At 41.4% G+C, this 19,590-nt stretch overlaps 1 protein-coding gene across 2 annotated transcripts in view; it reads right to left on the bottom strand.

Annotated features, from left to right (window-relative positions):
* Positions 1 to 19,590, bottom strand: part of LOC138032163 (kinesin-like protein KIF13A) — a 49,850-nt gene that overhangs the window by 9,957 nt on the left and 20,303 nt on the right. The window contains exons 22-38 of one of the 2 annotated variants that reach the window (XM_068879768.1): positions 18,772 to 18,849; positions 18,129 to 18,189; positions 17,094 to 17,193; positions 16,734 to 16,825; positions 15,989 to 16,120; positions 14,209 to 14,248; positions 13,049 to 13,371; positions 10,656 to 10,807; positions 9,237 to 9,530; positions 7,870 to 7,952; positions 6,246 to 6,375; positions 4,869 to 4,927; positions 3,653 to 3,771; positions 2,656 to 2,751; positions 2,144 to 2,260; positions 1,709 to 1,762; positions 635 to 790 (exon numbers count right to left, since the gene is read on the bottom strand). In XM_068879768.1, coding sequence (XP_068735869.1) covers positions 635 to 790; positions 1,709 to 1,762; positions 2,144 to 2,260; positions 2,656 to 2,751; positions 3,653 to 3,771; positions 4,869 to 4,927; positions 6,246 to 6,375; positions 7,870 to 7,952; positions 9,237 to 9,530; positions 10,656 to 10,807; positions 13,049 to 13,371; positions 14,209 to 14,248; positions 15,989 to 16,120; positions 16,734 to 16,825; positions 17,094 to 17,193; positions 18,129 to 18,189; positions 18,772 to 18,849 — 2,086 coding nt within the window. The remainder of the gene's footprint in view (positions 1 to 634; positions 791 to 1,708; positions 1,763 to 2,143; positions 2,261 to 2,655; positions 2,752 to 3,652; positions 3,772 to 4,868; positions 4,928 to 6,245; positions 6,376 to 7,869; positions 7,953 to 9,236; positions 9,531 to 10,655; positions 10,808 to 13,048; positions 13,372 to 14,208; positions 14,249 to 15,988; positions 16,121 to 16,733; positions 16,826 to 17,093; positions 17,194 to 18,128; positions 18,190 to 18,771; positions 18,850 to 19,590) is intronic. The other variant, XM_068879769.1, reaches the window with a different exon arrangement.

Genomic DNA, 19,590 nt, shown 5'->3' with positions numbered 1-19,590 from the left:
AAGCCGGGAAAAGTCCACGCCTTTTTCGGCAACTAAATTTTCAGGCTTCTTAGCTGCTTAAAACGGCGATTGACATTCCCAATTTGAGTTATTAGAACCGTACTTCAAAATATTTGTCTTTCATATATTTTTACAGGGTTAATACGTTCTTGAACTTCAATATTATAGACCTTATCCGCGATGGCCGCCATGTTGGATTTTCTATTATCATGCAAATTAGCTACACACTTCTGAGGGGGCAAACAACACAAGTTCGAGAGGTTATAACGAACATCTTAGCCACACAGATGATTTGTTTCACGTTCAATGAATGTTTATCACCTAGGTAATAAAACAGAATGATTACACAAGTTACTTCGACGTTTTTAGTGAAAAATGAGCAGCTAACGAAGTAGAAAGTCAAACTATCAAAGGTAATCTAAAGAATCAAAATTATTATAAAAGTTACTTAATTCTAAATACTAAAATGGGCTTTTAGCAATGTTATTTCAATATTTCGACGAGCCGACATTCCGCAATTTGCCCTTTTTCCACTGTTTGCCCCCCAGCATAACACATGGCTAATTTGCATGCCAATTTGAAAACCAACATGGCGGCTATCGTGACTAAGGCCTATTCTGGTTTAAGTCTATACCTGTCTCAATCGGTCTAACGCCAGCAGGCTCTCTACATGCGAAATTCCTTTGCTGTACTTTTTTAGCACTGACTCATCTTCTTCCTCGCCTTCCCCTACAGCTTGTGCCGCCATTTGCGCCAGGCTCTCTCGTTCTTCCGTCTCCTCCCCAGGTTGCTGTGAGAGGAATCAAATAGAGTTTTCACATCTGCTTGTCGAATACCTTGCAAGGGGTGAGGGGAAGCGAGGAGATGGTAATCTGGGTTATCCGCCCCACCCCACCCCCACTTCAGTGGAGTTTGAATCCGAGCTCGTGCGCTACAAAGTTCACTCAGCTTTCCATTCAATCGTGGTGGGTAAAATGACTATCAGTATTCCTGGGGACAAGTTGTGCATGCAACGGGTTCAGAGTGGTGCCCACCCCTGCCGTAAATTACGGTAGAAGTTAAAGAAATGGAGCCCTTGGGTTGCCATCCACTTTGGTCGGCCTGTTGTCTTGTCAATATGGAGCTTACGAAACGAGGACGGCGACGGCAACGAGGACTTCATTTTAAAACACGAGTTCGCGTTATTCGTATCACTACGAAACTATTTCATGTCGTTTCCCGTTAAAAATGTGGGGTAACTGTCGAGGAATTAAACTCGTATGAGTGAGCTGGAAGCGTAGAGAGAGAACTGAAAATTTATCGTCATGTGCTAACGTCCTCCACAGAACCTTGAATTTAGTCATTTCACGTCGTCATTTAGGAGATGAAGGCAAAGAAATGTACTAAAATGTAAAATGCACGTGCAAAGCGTGCAGAGCCATTGTTTTTGCTCACTAAACCTATCGTTTTGTAGCGTCGTCGTTGCCGTCGGCGTCGTCGTTTCGTAAGCTCCCTAATAGCGTTGCTTCGCTGCGTGATGTAAAACACCCTCGCAACCGCTTGAAACACTCAGACGGTGGGCTCACGGGCTTCCAAATTAACATATTAGGCCAACTATTTTCTTCATCTTTCAGTGTTCTACTTCCTCATTTCTACGGGTTTTAACGCTAGATATGAAGCAAAGGGTCTTTGTCCTTGCTACCTTTTGCGCCATTTTCGATCCACTTACCCGCGGGATATGTGAAACCAGCTCGTAAGTCACCCCAGATCTCGTTATGATGTCCTAAACAAAACGAATAAGGAGTTACAATATGAACGAATGAACCACAACGACTCCACAGACATAAAGCGGCAGAATTGAAACACTTTCAAGCTCTAATTATAAGCGAGAGATATACAATATTGACAAGAGATCTTCAGAGATAATTTCAATGACAAACCTAAAAATAGACTTATACTGTTAAAGGCAAAGGCGCTACTAGATGGTGTCATTTTACTATCAACGCCAGAAAATCCTTTGTTCTGCAGATTTTTCTGCTCTGCAGAAGAGGATTGGTAAATTGGTATATTCATATAAAACTGAATGCTCTATCTGAACGGCACACATTATTTTATGGAGAATGAAATAAGAGAGCACACGACACTGTGTTACAAGTCTCTTTACCTTGGCTATTCTCCTGAGAAGGCTGTCTTTCCAACTTTGCTTCTTGTAAATTTTCACCGAAATCCGTTTCCTAAGAACCAAATCCATGGAGATGGGACTTGCAAGACGAACAATAACCTGCAAAAGCCAGGAAACCATAGAGAATAAGCTGATAGGGCCCTGAAATTTCACGTTTCCATGACGATGTTATCACTAATCATACAAGTCCCGAGATAATAAAATTAAATTTGTGTGCGGTTTCCTTTTCTTTCCTTCTTTTTGTTTTGTTTAAAAGACTCGAAATATCTTAGATACTTTTTGGTTGGCCTAAAAGTAGTGCTTCATTCGTACTGAAAGAGTACGGCGACTTATTCACGAGTGTCAATCATTGAAGGCCTTAAACCAGCCTTTTAACGTGGGAACTAGCTTCATCCGCACTCAAAACCACGAGAGAAAAGAATAGAAAAGAAATGGATCTTTTTGTTCAAGTCAGTTACTGTGGTATTTACTCCGAAGTCAAGTCCGTGACTCACCTTTAAAATCAGGTAAACTCGCTCATTTGATTGCGTGACGCGATTGAGGAACACCGAATCATGGATAGAAGAGTCCCACAATACAGTCGCGGAGACCTAAACGTGGAGACAAGAACACACGCAAAAAGGAAACTTTAACCTTGGGGGTTTTAAAACACCTAAAACCTGGCTTAAGGCGAGGTGTCTGCAGTGGTTTCGTCCTACATGCCTGACAGCATTTCCCGTCACGCTACAGCAAAACAAGATGTTGAAATATAACCTACAACCTTCGTGAAAGGACTGAGGTGAGTTCCAAGACAAGACCTTCTTAACCGGAAGAAGTTATCATGATTGCGCTAAAAAGCTTTTGAACAGCAAAAGCGGCCTTTTTTTTCTCTCCTCTCTCGCCGCCATCTTTGGTGCCGCAATGTTAGGCACAGTAGTAGATGCAGTGGTAGTAAAAAAACAAGGGAATCGCCTTAAGCGCTGTTCTGACCAGTGTCATTTTTGAGGAACTACCACATCCTTGTCATTTAAAAGAAGGTTGAAATAGTCACGAAGTGATTACAATAACGCGAATTTATATTTTGAGATGACGTTCTCGTTGCCGTCGCCGTCGCCGTCGTAGTTCTCTATTAGGGAGCTTACGCATGCGCGTTTTTGAGACGCGGACGGCAACCGGAAGAGAATATTTCGCGTACCAGATCAGTGGTGTTTCCCAGATTTTTATACTAATCATCTCTGATGAAGAAAGATACTTAGCAATGTAAATGTGGTTGTGTGAAGACAAATCAAAACGGAAAACAGCTCACTTCCGGCTGCCGTGCGCGACTCAAAAACGCACGTGCTTAAGCTCCCATCGCTCTGATGAAAGAAGGAACGTCAGCTCAAGATTCTTCCTTACGGTGATTCAATGCACCTTCATTAAACCGTTTGATAAAACCAAATTCTTGTGTGCTTTTATGTCACGAGGATTTTATGCCGCCCTCGGTTAATCAAGTCTACAGTTATTTCCTACCTGTTTTTGGTCATATTTTATGATCGGCAGTTCCATCATATGATCCGAGTTCTCAAACATGAGAGTCGAGTCCACGCCCGCGGGACCGGCTTCCTCCATACAGCCCGTCCTGACCTCATCTACAAGTTAAGGGATGCATCATAACAATATCGGTATCTTCTTCATCAAACGGAAATAACCATCAAAGAGTAACTTGAAGATTCTTAATAACAAACGGTTGAGGGTGACGAAGACCAAGTCAATCATCCGATTTTCTAGTTGGACAAGATTCAACAACCTCCTAATTGACACAAACTTTTCGTTCGATTTCCGTTATTTAGGGATTCCTCGTTCTACAAATTCATGAATGGATGAAAACTGAATACATTAAGATTCGTTTTCTCCTACTTTGCCATAAGTCACGCCTTCGAGTTAGGGCGGGTATTTAAATGATACCGGGGCGACTTTTGTCCCGTGGGAATTTACTCCGGTTCCCTCTTGTGATTCTGCATTCGTTTACATGATGCTACAAGAAAATGTCATATCGGAACGAGTCATACCGGAGCGAGGGTTTCATTTCGGTACAAAATCTCGCAACGATATCATACACCTTTCTTCTAAAATGGTCGCCATTTAGATATTCGTTTGTTTTCATTCAAATTAGACCTTGATGCCTCGTTCAGGGCGAAATATTCTTTTGAATTTTAGCTTAAGAACGAGGCATCAAGGGCTAATTTGAATAAAAACAAAAGAATATTTAAATGGAGGCCATTTTAGAAAACGGTGTATGTACAAGAAGAAAAACACCGTTTCGGTAGAAAAACCTTAAATAAAACTGACCACAATCAGGTTTTCTGAGCCCACGAGAGTGAGCACCCCCAGCAAACCATTGTTTTAACGAAAACCGCTGGTCAGCAACCTGGTTCTGGTCATTGCTGTTTAAGGTCTTCCGTTTCGGTATGAAATAGGCCTGTCGGTGGCCTGGAACGGGTGGAGCATGCGTAAAATTCGTCAATCCATTCTCAAATGTATTTATTTAGCGTCAAGTGTGCCTTCATGTAAACACGATATAAAATCAAGTATTCATCTTGGTATGGTTCTCGCACCGGGGCGAGTTTTTTCATGTAAATAGCCCCTTAAGTTCTTTTTTTAATTCCATAAAAAAGTGAGTCGGAAGTTGAAGTACCGCCATGGAATTAAGTTATTAAGAGATATTTTCCAGAAAACACTTCCTTACCATTTTGCAAATCCAGAAATATCACGGGATTAAACTTTTCCATTCCGAGAGGGACGGTTCTACAAAAACAAGGAAAGAGATAGCTTTAGCACGAAGGTTGGTCTAAAGCGACTTTCAATCGAGTGTCGTAAAACCAAAACTTTGGCCAATCAAAAAGCACGGAGACAATCCAGCAAACCAATCAAAACTCGAAGTAATTACACGTAGCCGACGCAAAGCGCGGGAAAATGTGCGCGCGCAAGCAACGATTGTTTTTGGTTTCACTTCTGATTGGTTGAAAAAATGGCACGAGAACTTTCGACCAACCACTGAGCGAGGTAAATGCAAAACGAAAGCAATTCGCTACATGTAATTATTTTCGACACTCAATTGAAAACCGCTCTCTCAGTTCTAATCGCGATTATTTCAAGTCGCTCGGCAAGGCGAGCGTGTAGGTCCTTTTCTGGTACTAAATTGGCTCAAATGATGTGGCTCTTTCAAGAGAAAATTAAAAATTTATCGCTGGGTGCCCACGTACTCCAAAGAACTTCAAATATGGCCATTTCACGTCGTTGTCAGGACGCAAAAAAACTGTAGAGCCGAGTCATGGGGTTTTTACTCATTAAACCTATTGTTTTGTTTCTTTTTTGTTTTCGTCAACTTAGTCGTTTTCTTATGCATGCCGCACACTAGAGCTATTAGCTTTGCAAAGTTTCACTCGTGACTGTTCGCGTAGGCAAGTTCCCCCCTGTGTGCGGAGACGTTTTGACCTAGCTGTCATGCGTTGTTCACGCGTGCCCTCGGAGCCGAGTGTGAACCAGTAAACATTTCCTCCAAGAGTGCGCGCGCGCAAAGCTATCAGCTTTCCATATAAGGCAAATACGCATGCGGGTTACAAACATTTTCAAATCAAAATGGCGACTAGCATTATTGATGTCTCATGTGATAAATTTACGAAACTTTTTCAAAAGGCTTTGTATAATATCTGTCCGAACTAAAAACGGGGCGTTTTCAAAACCTTCCACTTTTGAAACCATTTTCGTGAAAATGAGAAGCGAAACGCGTCAAAAAGAAAGCTTTTTTCAAATGAAAACGGGGTCGCTTCACGCACTGCTTTTGTTTGAATTCATTTAAGCAAACTGATTAATTATCCAAAAGCCGGAAAAGCTATTTCTAGCGCGAAAAAAAAAGGGACTGGTGATTAAAAAAAGAACGACAGATAACATTTTATGACACATTACGGACACAATGCAATAAGGGGCTTTTTTTTAATGCACAAATTATCACAAATCATTTGCATGTGCCTGAGGCACCACGCCTTTTATACTGAGTCTTCGTGTTTAATACCGATGTCATTTGCAATCGTTGCAAACTGGCTTGACCGGTTTATTCCCTTACCCTTCATGCGGTGGAGCCCCAGGGATACTACTGCCCCGAACGGGTACCAGAACAGCGTTTCTCTCCTCAGTTAGACACACCCACTGGTCAATCATCCAGCTTTCTCTCTCTTTGTCACTCGATGACTTGTCTGCAAATGAACAAGCAGAACTTTAAAACATACCGGGTGAGCAAAAGGGGGTTTAAGAAACGACGAAGGCTACGGCTACGGCAACGCCAAGAAGCAGTAATATTGTTGGTTATAAGAACCAAAATGATCGTGCCGCACGTGCGGCACGCTTTTTTGAACAATTCTCTCCCCCAACCTAGTTCCCAGGATCTATCTTTTCTGCTCCTTTGTCAACAAAGAGACCCTGAGAACGAGGTTGTTTTCTGCCCTACTTGTTAAGGTTTGGACGACAACGTGGACAAACTAAGTGAATCTTTTAGTCTCAATCACTCTTTACTTCAAATCCGTCCTTACCAATCCAGTTTATGGACACCGCCCATATTGTATAATATAAACAAGATAGAATAATCATGAAATACTTATAACAGCTCAAAGTTATATTTTGAAATGGCGCTTCGTCGCCATTGCAGTCGTGGTTTCTTTAACTCCCTAATATGCTTACAGGACGCTGTTGGAGAGATTTAGCGTAGTATAACTTCACTATTTCCAGCTTATTTTTTGCCTGTTTGCTAGAGATATACAGCAACTTCTCGGGACAGAGCCAGTGAGAGATTAGAACAAGGAAATAATTGTTCCTTTACAACAAGAAATAGCCTGACGACTGTTTCCCTTTGGCGTTAAACGCAAACGTGATGCTTTAACTCCATTCAATTATTATTAATTACTAATAAAAACTAGAGCGGTTTTCAATTGAGTGTCGAAAGTAATTAGTTAATTACTTTGGTTTATGATTACTTCACTCAGTGATTGGTTCAAAGCTCTCGCGCCACTTTTTCAACCAATCAGAAGTGAAACCAAAGCCAATCGTGGCTTGCGCGTGCACATTTTCCCGCGCTTTGAGCCGGCTACGTTTAATTATTTCGAGTTTTGATTGGTTTACTGGATTGTCTCCGTCCTTTTTGATTGGCCAAAGTAATTACTTTGGTTTTGGTTTTACGACACTCATTCGAAAAGCGCTCTATTATAATTAGCATAAGTAATTATTAATTATCAAGACAAGACAAGATCGATAAAGTTGAAACCGATTTTCATCGTTCAGGAATGATAAGTACCGTCTTGCAAATCGGAACCGACTTAAATCACCAATGTTTCCATTCCAGATTTCAGAAACGAAAATTTAACTTCGTCATCACACATCAAAATCCAAGATATGGCTTTGTTAGGCAACACCAGAAACCCATAAGCGTTGAAACGTGTAACGGCCCCTTGTGTGCTGGGAAACAAGCTTCTGAATATTCAATTTGCTAAGTACCATATTTGGAACAACAAGAGCGAGGGGTTTCCAAATATGGTGCTTAGCACTGAAACGTTCAACCAATCAGTTCGCACTGAATATTCGGAAGCTGTGAACGCGCGTCACACGTTTCAACCCTTATGGGTTTCTGTCAACACTTAACACAGATGAAGGGAGGGTGGCCTGGCCTATTCTGTTCTATTGAGTATAAATTAAAATACCTGGTTTGTCAATCAAAGAATGGATCTGCTCATCGAGATATTCGCGCCGTTTCATCAGAGAAGTGGACCACTTTTCTCGCATACTACACAAAGAAAAGCAACAACATCCAAAATGAATGAGATATCTTTATGGAAGGAAAGCAATGGCCGGTCTTGGCGACCAGTTGTAAATTTTTTTGTTGGTTTCTTTAACTGCAATCTCAAATTTCCGAGTTCCATTTGATGCATAATATCTTTCATATATTTCTCACATTACTCGTTTGGTTGAATCTTTGATATGCCTTAATGTGACTGCGTGATGCAGTTAGCGAGGTGTTAACCCCGAAATGCCTTATTGTTACTAAGAGTTTGCAGTTTGAAATTTGACAATAAGAATGCGTAATGGAATTCTAGTTAATAACCATATATTACCCTTGCTCACAACAGAGTATCCAGTAGCTCAGTGGTTAGAGCACTCATCTACATCACGGGGATCCCATCTGGGGCTCAGATTTTCCCGAGTTTCCATTTGACGCAAAATATCTTCCATGAATCTCAATACGATTAGGAATTAACAAATACGAGTCATTTTCTGAAAGGTGTCGAAGTTGGACAGGGCTTTAGCATTTAAACATGGATCCTCGTAAATTCCGACGGTGCAGTTTTAACTGCTTGGAACTACCTGAATTTTTCAGGTGTCAATAACAGACAATTGCTTACTCTTTTATATTCGTTCGACAAACATGAGATCAATGATGAAATGGTACATGAAATGAAACATATATGAACTGCGGATATGAAATCAAGTGAAGCTATGATCTTCGCAGTTATGAACGCACTTTTTACAATTGCGTAGAGAAGCCTGAAAAATTCAGGACTTCAACGGGGTTTGAACCCGTGACCTCGCGATTCCGGTGCGACGCTCTAACCAACTGAGCTATGAAGCCACTGACGTTGGGAGCTGGTCATTTGTGGGTTCTAATGGTCCCGAGAGGAATGAATCAATGATGAAATGGTATATGAAGTGAATCATATATGAACTGCGGATATGAAATCAAGGGAAGCTATGATCTTCGCAGTTATGAAAGCAATTGCGTAGAGAAGCATGAAAAATTCAGGACTTCAACGGGGTTTGAACCCGTGACCTCGCGATTCCGGTGCGACGCTCTAACCAACTGAGCCCGTCACCTCGCTCTAACCAACATGAGATCCAACGAGATGGGATTCAACAGAGAACAATTCGGGATAAACATTTGACTGCTCTAGTCCAATCAGAATCGGGAGAAATTATGTCGAGTGTAGAACAATATTGTGTAATTAAGACATTCAGGTACCCCTTTGAAATACATACATCACAAGTACTGAACTGTTCGAGTAAGCAAACTTACATTGACAGATCTTTTTCCTGGTAACTATCCAACGGCTGTTGGTTTTTACTCCTCATACAAACACTACCAATAAACACCGCGGAAATCATGTTACAGACAACCGGAAGTGACCCCGCCCTAGGTACAGGCTGAACGTGGACCACAATCCTCCGCGAGTGTCCTTGTCGAAGCTGAAACACTCCTCCAGTGAGGTTGTCCTTTTGAATGTGTAGCTCGACTGGGGCGTAGACTCCTTGATCGTTGATCTCGTGTATTTCTACCCACACGTGTATCTTTCGAAGCAATTCAGCCCATCTGAAATAGTAAAGTCTAAATGTAATAGCAGTGGCAACCTTAACAAACTTGAACTTCAAAAGGTTCGCTTATTCTTGAAACAGGAAGGAGAGATGAGACGAATTATTTAAAATTGAAATGTTGTTTAATAAATTTAAGGTATATAGTTCAACTTCTTTATTATACAAACACCTATGAAATGCCAGCAGCCCACTTTCGATATATTAAAATTCAGTCCCAAACAAATGGCATCATCTCGAGGCTCTGGGGAATAAACTCATACAAATCCTTGTATTTATTCCCCAAAGCCTTGAGATGATGCCTTGTGTTTAGGACTGAATTTTAACATAATGAAAGTGGGCTATTGAGCTTTCGTGGAAAAACCAGGAGCCCATTACCCGGAGCTCCAATCTTCTATATTAACGCTCTTGAGTCAACCCTTTCCCGTATCTTTCTATTTTTAGAAGCACCTCGCAAGGGGGGCTTTACTAGGTGTTTTCACAATAGCCAATCATAAGAGACCGATGGTCAGCCATTTATTACGTCATATACGTATGTGACGTATGTGAACCATTTCACGTATGTTCTTAGTCACATACGTCACATACGTCAAAATGTAGTAGTCCTAAAAATAGAAAGATACGGAACAGGGTTGACTCAAGGGTACAATACAGGTGGAAGCTCCGTTAATGGGCTCCTGGGGAAAACATAATATCTTCACCCGTGAAAAGATCACCGTTGCTATGGTCACATAATAAATCGCGCCATTGTTCTACGTTAGGTTTGGTATGGCATTTCAATTGGTGTTTCCATAATAAACAGAACATTACATGACCGCTGGAGATACGAAAAAGAACATTTCGTATCCCCGCGCAGCCATGTGATATCCTGTATACCAGTATCCTACAGCACACCATCACATATTTGATGATGATCAATGTGTCATAATATCCTTTGATCTGAGATAAACTGGTTATCTCTGTACGAGCGCCTATCGTTTCAGCCAGGGAAGAAACGCGCTTTTTCGAGAAGAGACGAGGCGCTTATTTCAACCCGGCTTCGTGTTCGCGGAAGGTGAGTTGACATTTCGGAAAGGAAACAAGTATTGGCTTTTGAGATCAATTAAGGTACACGTGGACTCCATACCTGTCGTGAAGTCCCTTGTGTTGTGGTTCTACATTCCAGTTGACTTTACTGTGTGAATCAAAGCCCTTCATTCGGTTTCCCCAGACTTCAATCGCAAGCGAGCCTTCCGAAGCAAACTCCACAAACTCATCGGTGACTTCCATATCAAATTGCTATCAGACATAAATAACACATAAAGGTGTGTCCAGTCAAGCATGGACATCAATTTCATCTCAAAATTCTAATTAATTTACTCATAATTATAAATAATTATTTACAATTAGTAATAATTTATTAAAAATTATCGCATTACTTAAACGTCAAGCCTACGACGTGCTCTATTTGGAAGACAGTAAGCCAAATGAAAGCAAATCGAAGATGTTAACTTTTAAGTGACAACGCACATCGCAGTCGAGGGTAAGCAGTTGCAAAGAAAGCGAGAAAAAAAACTTCACTTGAAGAGAACTCGAGCGAAACAACAGAGAGATTCAGCTTCGCGTTAACGACAAACAGTATGAAAAGTCTATTATTCCAACTTGTCTCGCTCCTTTGAGAAGTAACTCGGTGCTCGATATCTGGAGATAGTAGGCAAGGCAATAAAAGAGCTGTCGTCAAACAACAAAGTCTCTTTGACTTTTGGCAAAACGCAAATTTCAATCTTGAGTTTATTAATTCTCTCTATTAATTCACCAAGGCTAAGAAGCGGTCTGGCCGTATAAATGCAATTTCATAAACAAACGAAGTGAGAAATGTGTGGGAGGACTTTTAGTACTGTAGAATCCCAAATATTGTGCTACGACCCACTCTATAACACGCCTAAGATGTACAAGACCCATGCATAGCGAACTATCCAATCTCCCTGTCGCTATGTATCACGTTGCTGTCATATCAAGCTCCATTCTTTTAATGATGTGGAATGCTCGTCACTCGAAGCTACACTGCCAAATTACTTTACTGAACTCTCATTGGTAAGTCACGAAAATTTCGTGACTTAACACCGCAAGCAGGAAAGATTTGTGAGTCGACGTTTCGAGCGCTAGCTCTCCGACAGAGCGAATCATCTTCGAGCTGTTCGCAAGTTCGACATCATCTTCAACACCGTGTATACCCTATGACGAAGGGCTAACGCGCGAATTCCCTTCTAGTAGAGGCTTCCTTTCTTTTTGCGTTCGCTGGGCTACGAGTACGGGAAAAAGACCTCTGCCATGGGTCGAAATTCACGTTGATAAAACCGCCGTCCACGACCTTCGACGGCACTCTTCAAACCGCATGCCACATATGTTTGCAGACTGTGATTTGGGCCCGTTGCGTCACGCGCATTCCTTTACCGCAACACGATCTTTTTTCTGAATTCACGATTATCGTGAATTGTCAATTTGCTTTGAATTCAATATTATCGTTATTTTGGGACACTGTATCGCACGACTTGTGACAGCAGAGAAAATACGGAAATAAAAAGATCATATCCGTGGACTGTATTTGAACCCGGAGTTTCTACTCTATAGGAACCGCTACTTTCTCCTTCATCACTGAAGATCAGAACACCAAACATTTATTTAAGTCTCCCATAGAATATAGCTGCTGAAGAGTAATCGGGCCTAAGCTTTTATTTTAAAATGTTTAGCTTTGTCATGAAGTTTGGAAACCCATGCCTAACCGTATCAGTAGTTTAGTAAACATTCACCTTTCGAACATTTTCCATTTATCCTTACCCACAAAATAGCCTAGCCAATCGAGGCGGATAGGAAAAATAAACGATTACAATACTAGGGGTTGAGACAACAACAAAGAGAACAGATACATGAACATCGACCTATTAGATTAAAATGACAGGGAGTAACCGACCTTTTGCAGTGTTTAATATTCTTTGTTGCCCAGTGACAATACAGCAATATCAAAAGGTGTTTAAAATATTGTCCCTGAGCAGCTAGCGGTGCGATGGTCAAGTGGTGAGATGACGGATTAACAAAACATTCCCAGGTTCGAGTCTTATGTCCATACACTTGGGTTGTCCTTTGAAAAATATACGACCATTTCCCAAAATCCATATCAAGCTTTCAGTCTTCTAAATTATCGATAATAGACTTAGTAAATTCAAAGCAAAATAAAAAATTTACGATAGCAATAAATTCAAGGTAGTGAATGGGCTGAATTCCGCTGTTGTTCAGTGAGCCCGTAAAACACGTGAAGTATCACGTGAGGTTTGGGTCACCGCGCATGCTCAACACAATGAGTTTCCACCAATGACAGAGGTCTGTTTTCCCGCACTCGTCAGTCCAGCGAACGCAAAAGAGAAGAGAACTCTTCTAGCACTACCACAGAAACTAACGAAACTAACCACTTCGTTCTCGTTAAGTCTGGTTATCACAAAATGAAAAACTCCCTGAAATGCAACCAATCATAAAAACACTCACCTGTGTGTGCTCAAAAATCATCCTGTTAGTTTTCGGTCCGGGGTTGGATATACTAGCGTTGATTGGCGGGGCAACGATTGTATTACCATCATTCCAAAACTTGTATTGGCAAAACACGTAGTTACACAGCGCTGGAGGAAGATCGTACGCTTCTACCACTTTGACCACCACGTGCATTTTCGAGCCCTTCGCGAGTTCGTCATCATCTTCGATATCATCTTCATTGTGTGCCACCAACAAATCGTCCTCTTCTCCGCTGGTGTCTTCATCTTCATCTTCAATCTCGCCTTGGGCCTGTTTCTGTAACATTTTCTGTGCTCTTTCTGGGAGAAAAATTAACCAAACCAGCATTATTATATGGCAAGCAATTCTCAGGCTAAATGGAGCAATGTGATTGGTTAGCTTTTGGTTGGGATTCTACAGTACTTAGCACTGAAACATTCAACCAATCAGCTCGCACTGAATATTCGGAAGCTGTGAACGCGCGTTACACGTTTCAACCCTTATGCCATGCGTTTCTGCTATGGTTTAATTAAAAGGGTGTTTGACAAACTTTAGACGCTGTCAGAACCACTGACAATTGTCTTTGTCCATGATTACGCACGATTCGAATTGCACAATCTGCCAGTCCCATAAATAAACCACAATAATTTTTTTTATAAAGCGTTCTTCAACACAGATTGCTGGCAGCATAGTTCATAGAGGGGAATGGTTAGGAAGCTCGGCAAACATCAAAGGAGCAAACAAAGATGCCAAGATTTAGGTTGGAAAGTCCACGACCGTGCACAATCTTTTGTTTTGCGCTCATACACTATGCATGAATTACGTAACCAACACGTTTCTATTGGTTAGTTCCTCAGTACGGAGTAAACAACTATTGTGTTTTGTGCACGGTCAAGGCCAGAAAAGAGAACAAAAACCTACAACAGAGAAAGTTGTCGGGTTTCATAACCATTCCCCTCTATTAACTATGCTGGCAGGAAAGACTGTAGATATAAAATTCCTCTCCACTTACAAATTTGCAGATAAAAGTAGCCATCTTTTGTTCTAATTACAACAATCATAAAAATAATGTTAAATAAGAGGAAATGGAAGCAACCCGGGCGAAAACGTGTAGAACTGTGACGGACTGCTGGAATTGAGTTTGAGGACGTAAGTACCTGATATTCTTGATACTTCTACTTTTAACCTTCCGCACACCTGACAAAAAACAAAAAAAAAAAGTGGTTTAGAAGAGGCAGAGTACTGCTTCAAACACAAGTCTTACCTATCACTATCTTCAACGTGGGCCGTTGAATTCAATATGGAGGTCTAACTTTGTTAAACACTTGAAAAGAGAGATAAACGATGAAAGTCGCAAGGCGTTACCATGACTTCGTCAAATCTTTGGCTTCCATTTATTTACCTCATTTCACACCAGTATTTAGTATGTATACTTGTCAATCGCGTTGCTTCCTTTACATTCGATAATGATGACGTGAATGTTTCGAAACTTTGAACATTACTTTCATCGTTAATCTTTCTTTTAACATGAGTTGTGGAAGGCTGGTTTCTACGTTTACTGTGCGTGCGCCTAAGGTTTTGACCACTCAAATGAAAGCTATTGAGCATTGCTTCCCTGTGGTGCTGTTTATTATGCTTTACGACGGAGTTCCGAGTCTTGAGGCCAGATAAAATACAAAAGTGCGATCATTTTAAGGAAAGCTATACTACGCAGTACAATCCCGTGGTGCTGTTAATTATGCTGTGCAAGATGATTCTACGTTTTGGGTCTGTGGATAAAATCCGACAGTGTGACCATTCAAATGAAAGCTACTGAGAAGTACTTTCCTGTGGTGCTGTTTAGTATGCTGTGAGAGATGCTTTTACGTGTTGGCTCTGCGGATAAAATCCTACAGTGTGACCATTCAAATGAAAGCTACTGAGCAGTACTTTCCTGTCGTGCTGTTTATTATGTTGTGCAAGATGCTTTTACGTGTTGGTTCTGCGGATAAAATCCTACAGTGTGACCATTCAAATGAAAGCTACTGAGCAGTACTTTCCTGTGGTGCTGTTTATTATGCTGTGCAAGATGCTTTTACGTGTTGGCTCTGCGGATAAAATCCTACAGTGTGACCATTCAAATGTAAGCTACTGAGCAGTACTTTCCTGTGGTGGTGTTTATTATGCTGTGCAAGATGCTTTTACGTGTTGGCTCTGCGGATAAAATCCTACAGTGTGACCATTCAAATGAAAGCTACTGAGCAGTACTTTCCTGTGGTGCTGTTTATTATGCTGTGCAAGATGCTTTTACGTGTTGGCTCTGCGGATAAAATCCTACAGTGTGACCATTCAAATGAAAGCTACTGAGAAGTACTTTCCTGTGGTGCTGTTTATTATGCTGTGCAAGATGCTTTTACGTGTTGGCTCTGCGGATTAAATCCTACAGTGTGACCATTCAAAAGAAAGCCGCAACTTAACAATGGTTCAGGACAAGGTGGTTGTAAGTTTTGGGTCTGTGGAGGAAATCCTGAAGTGTAGGAGCAGTACTTCCCTCTGGTGCTATTTATTGTCCTGTACAAGGCGATGCTAGGTTTACAGCTCATATCCTCAACTGTAACTACTCAAATTAAAGCTCTCTTGGAGTGTTCTCTACTCATTTTTTCTCCGCTGTAGTCAGCACAGGTGACATCGTGGTCAGGTTTGATAAAAACAAAACTAATCTCCTCACCAGACACCACAAGGCATCATTTTCAGTGTTAATGGAGGTTTTTAACGCCACGTTTTCCGCCAGTCAGAGGAAACCATGAGTCTCACAGTGTCTTATGCGCAACCATCTTCCGGCGCTTTGCGGCTGCACGTATTTCCTTTACAATACGATTGGCTGATATTCATGACTGCGTGTATTGTGATAAGTCACACACCCTACAACCTTCACTTGTCTAAATTCTTTACCCATACCTCTCCTTGTTGACTGATAATCGGAGCTGCATACTCGTGATTCACATCATGTAACAAACATTCAAGGAACACATTTGCCACTCCGATAAGCGTGTGGCATTCCACTTCAAAGAAAAGATCCAGATTTTCATCCTACCAATCAAAATTGAAGACGATAAAAATTAAATTTAAGAACGGTGCCTACCAATTCAAAGGTATGTTTGCGCGGTTTACTGAACGTGAGCGAAAAGCAGATCTTCTCAAGTGTTATTGAAATCCAAAAAGAAAATTGGGGGTAACCACGCATTTTTCGAAGATAATTTATCAAAAATATTTGTAAAGAGCTTTAAAATACAAAGCAATGTATGGCGTTCTTTTCCAAATTGAAGCTTAATTATCTCTGAAAAATGCGTGGTTACCCCCAATTTTCTTTTTGAATACCGAGATCACTTGCTAAGTTCTGCTTTCTCCGCATAGTTTTGAACCGCGCAAAAATATCCCGGTATTAATAAGCACCAGCCATAGGAAATCCGAGTATCTCGAGATGCGCAGAATGTATGCGCAATTACAATAGTAGGCACTGTCCTTAAAACAAAAAAATAAGGAAAAATGTAAGTGAGGTATAAGATGCCACAAACTGTTGCTATACAAATTGCTGGTCAGAGTGAATCAATTTTAAGTTTGTCAGGTTTCGATTTCACTGAAATATAGTTATAGAAACAAATCTCTTGCTTGACGCAATGGACATTGGCAAAGCACTACACACCGTTTCAGAAAATGGGATATCCTCTTCGACACACTGATTGTACAAGTCCCTCATGTCATAGATCTTGTTGTTCAATTTGTCCAACGACCAAACTAGAAACAAAGAAATGCTGTCAATCTAAAGGAATCTTGTCGGAGACAAAGGGGCTGGAGAAGAAGTTGCTGACTGAGTTCAGTTATCCCCCAAAACCCTTTCGTTTCCCTTCCTTTAACGAATTTGTGCCAAAACGCATGCCGCACGAGCAGCACGTGCAGCACGATTACTTTAACTCCTACTTTAACGCCGTCGTCGTTTCTTAAACTCCCCAATATCTCTTAAAGCCAAGCCATTTAGAAGGGGAGGACTGTACAATTCACTTACTTTGCGTTCCCTTGGATTTGTGTTTAACTACAATGGCCACCTCGCTGCTGAAGCCTGATCTGCTCCGGCCAAAGCCAAAGCTTAAACTTGAAGTTGGAATCTGGTTAAAGTAACGCAAATAATTTACCGTTAATGTTATTCACGACGCTGGCACAATATTTTCAGCACGCAGCTGCTGGGTGCATGTGTGTTGAAAGAAATAATCTGGCAAATATAACAGCGTTGTGAGAAGGTGAACTAAAAGCGGCCAACCAGTTAGTTATTTTAAAAAAAGCCTCTACTAAAGCTCTACCAGAACGACTAAAGCGGTTATAAATAAATAAGTTTTAAAAACGCCTATTTTTGTCTACAAATTTCGCGGGAGCGCCATCTTGAATAATTGTCACGTTTACCCTTGTGTCTGAACAATAGAGCAACCGTAACACGTCATAATTATTCATGATGAACGCTTCAAGGAAAATTTGACAGTGGAAACAAGTGATTCCAAATTCAATTTTGCTGATACAAACGCCGGCTTAAAAAAGAAATCGAATAAACTTGTTTACAAACTTTGCAAACATTATTTCCTTCGGGTTAAACTTGTTCTGTGGAAAGAATGGAGGATGCCTTTAAGGCCAATACAGACAAATCAATCAGTGGTCAGAACGCAAACAGAGCCACGCCATCCGCATGATAGTTCACGCACGATAACTCGCGGTTAACCTCGCAAAAGGTTCGTAACAATCACGACAATCGACAGCTGAGAGGTTTGAGGTTAAACGTTTGAGTTTGTGAAAGAAATCCTGAATTTACGTTTCAATTCGATTGTAAATTAACCGCCTGGAAAAATCTAGCTTCATGAATTAAGAAGCAAGTTTGTCAAGTAGAATGTTGCGGGATTAAAAATTACTGAGGAGGTTCTATCTCTGTTCTCTTCTCGGACAAGGACCATAAGTGGTTTCCAAGTTATGTCCTGGCCGGCATGTTGAGGAACAGCCACGAGCTGTTCTCTAACATTTGACAATTTTACAATGCTAATGATGAATGGGACTGTACCTGCAATGTTACGGCAAACTCGGTTTCTTTTCTCATTTCTTCGCTCAACTGGTTCGCCTCTCTGGGGAGAACAAAAGAAACATCTTCAGTCAGAGAACATATCGATAAGGAACTGACACTTTTAAGGGAGGAAACCTATGGAATGTCAAAAGTCATTTGTTGACTGACTGACTGACTTACTCACTCACTCACTGATTGAACGACTGACTGAACGACCGATCGACCGAACGACCGAACGACCGACCGACCGACCAACCGACCGAACGACCGACCGACAGACTGATCAACTGACTCAAAGACTGACTGGTAAACTGACCAGCTGACTGACTAATTAACAGACCGACTAACTGACAAACTCATGATCAAATGACGGACTGATTGCGCAAACTACCAAGTGACTAACTGACCACCTCACCAACTGATCAACTCACCGACCGATCAACTGACCCACTGGTCAAATGACTCACTGTGTAGCTGATTGACCAACCGACCGACTGGCTGACTGACTAACTGACAGAACGACTAACAAACTGCTCGACTGCCATACTGCTCAACTGACAGACGGGGATCAACTCTCCACCTGTGCATCTGTACGACTGACTGATTGAACGACCGAATGAACGAAGTAATGACGAAACATCACCTCACGAGCGCGTTGGCTTTAATGACCTCGTCTCTCAGCACCAAAGGTTTTCGTTCAAACTGGATCAGGTTTTCCCTGCTAAACAAAAACAAAATAGGAATGAAATCACAAGTTCTTCCGGGAAAAACGTAGCAGCGGCTGATTCCACACTTATGTTGCCAAACAAAATCATCCGTACTCAGGTTTACCAGATTCACCCGTTTCAGCACTTGGACTCCTTCAATTTCACCACTGTCTGTTTTAGTGCTGTAATGTGGTCTAATTGATCAGTAGTCAATTGAGAAGATTACACCAAGCCGACCACATTGCTCAAGGAAATAACAGACCACAATACCAGGTACTTCGTGCCCTATTCTTTTCCACTAGTGTGTGGGATATTTAACGTCTCACAGAGTTTAGGAGCATTGAAGGGTTGTGAGAGAGTTTATATTCCTTATCCGAGACGACTTCCAGTCTTCCATGTGCTGATGTAATTACAAAGGCAGCACTTTCTTCTCAGTTACTTTAAGACCCTGAGCGTTGGTCCGGCCGGAGTTGAACTCGCGACCTCCCGCGTGACAGCCCGTGCTCAACCAACTGAGCCACCGGTGCTCGGTGGTGACTTTTTCGTTAATTTGGTTTATTTTACCTTTTTGGTTAACCACAATCCCACGCTGGTGCGCTCTACCCAATGCAATTTTTATCCCGTACTTAAAAAGAAACTCGAGGAGTAACTTTCCGTTGAAGGGCCTTATGCCACGTGTAGTGAAAATCCACTAAAATTACTTGAAAAAGCATCTGAATTGAAGCATTAAAAAACTGAGACTGTGTAGCATTGAA

The sequence above is a fragment of the Montipora capricornis genome, chromosome 14, assembly GCF_036669925.1.
Source record: "Montipora capricornis isolate CH-2021 chromosome 14, ASM3666992v2, whole genome shotgun sequence".
NCBI classification, from domain to species: domain Eukaryota; kingdom Metazoa; phylum Cnidaria; class Anthozoa; order Scleractinia; family Acroporidae; genus Montipora; species Montipora capricornis.
Note: the sequence above shows the minus strand (reverse complement) of the source record. Positions and strands in the feature narration are given on the sequence as shown.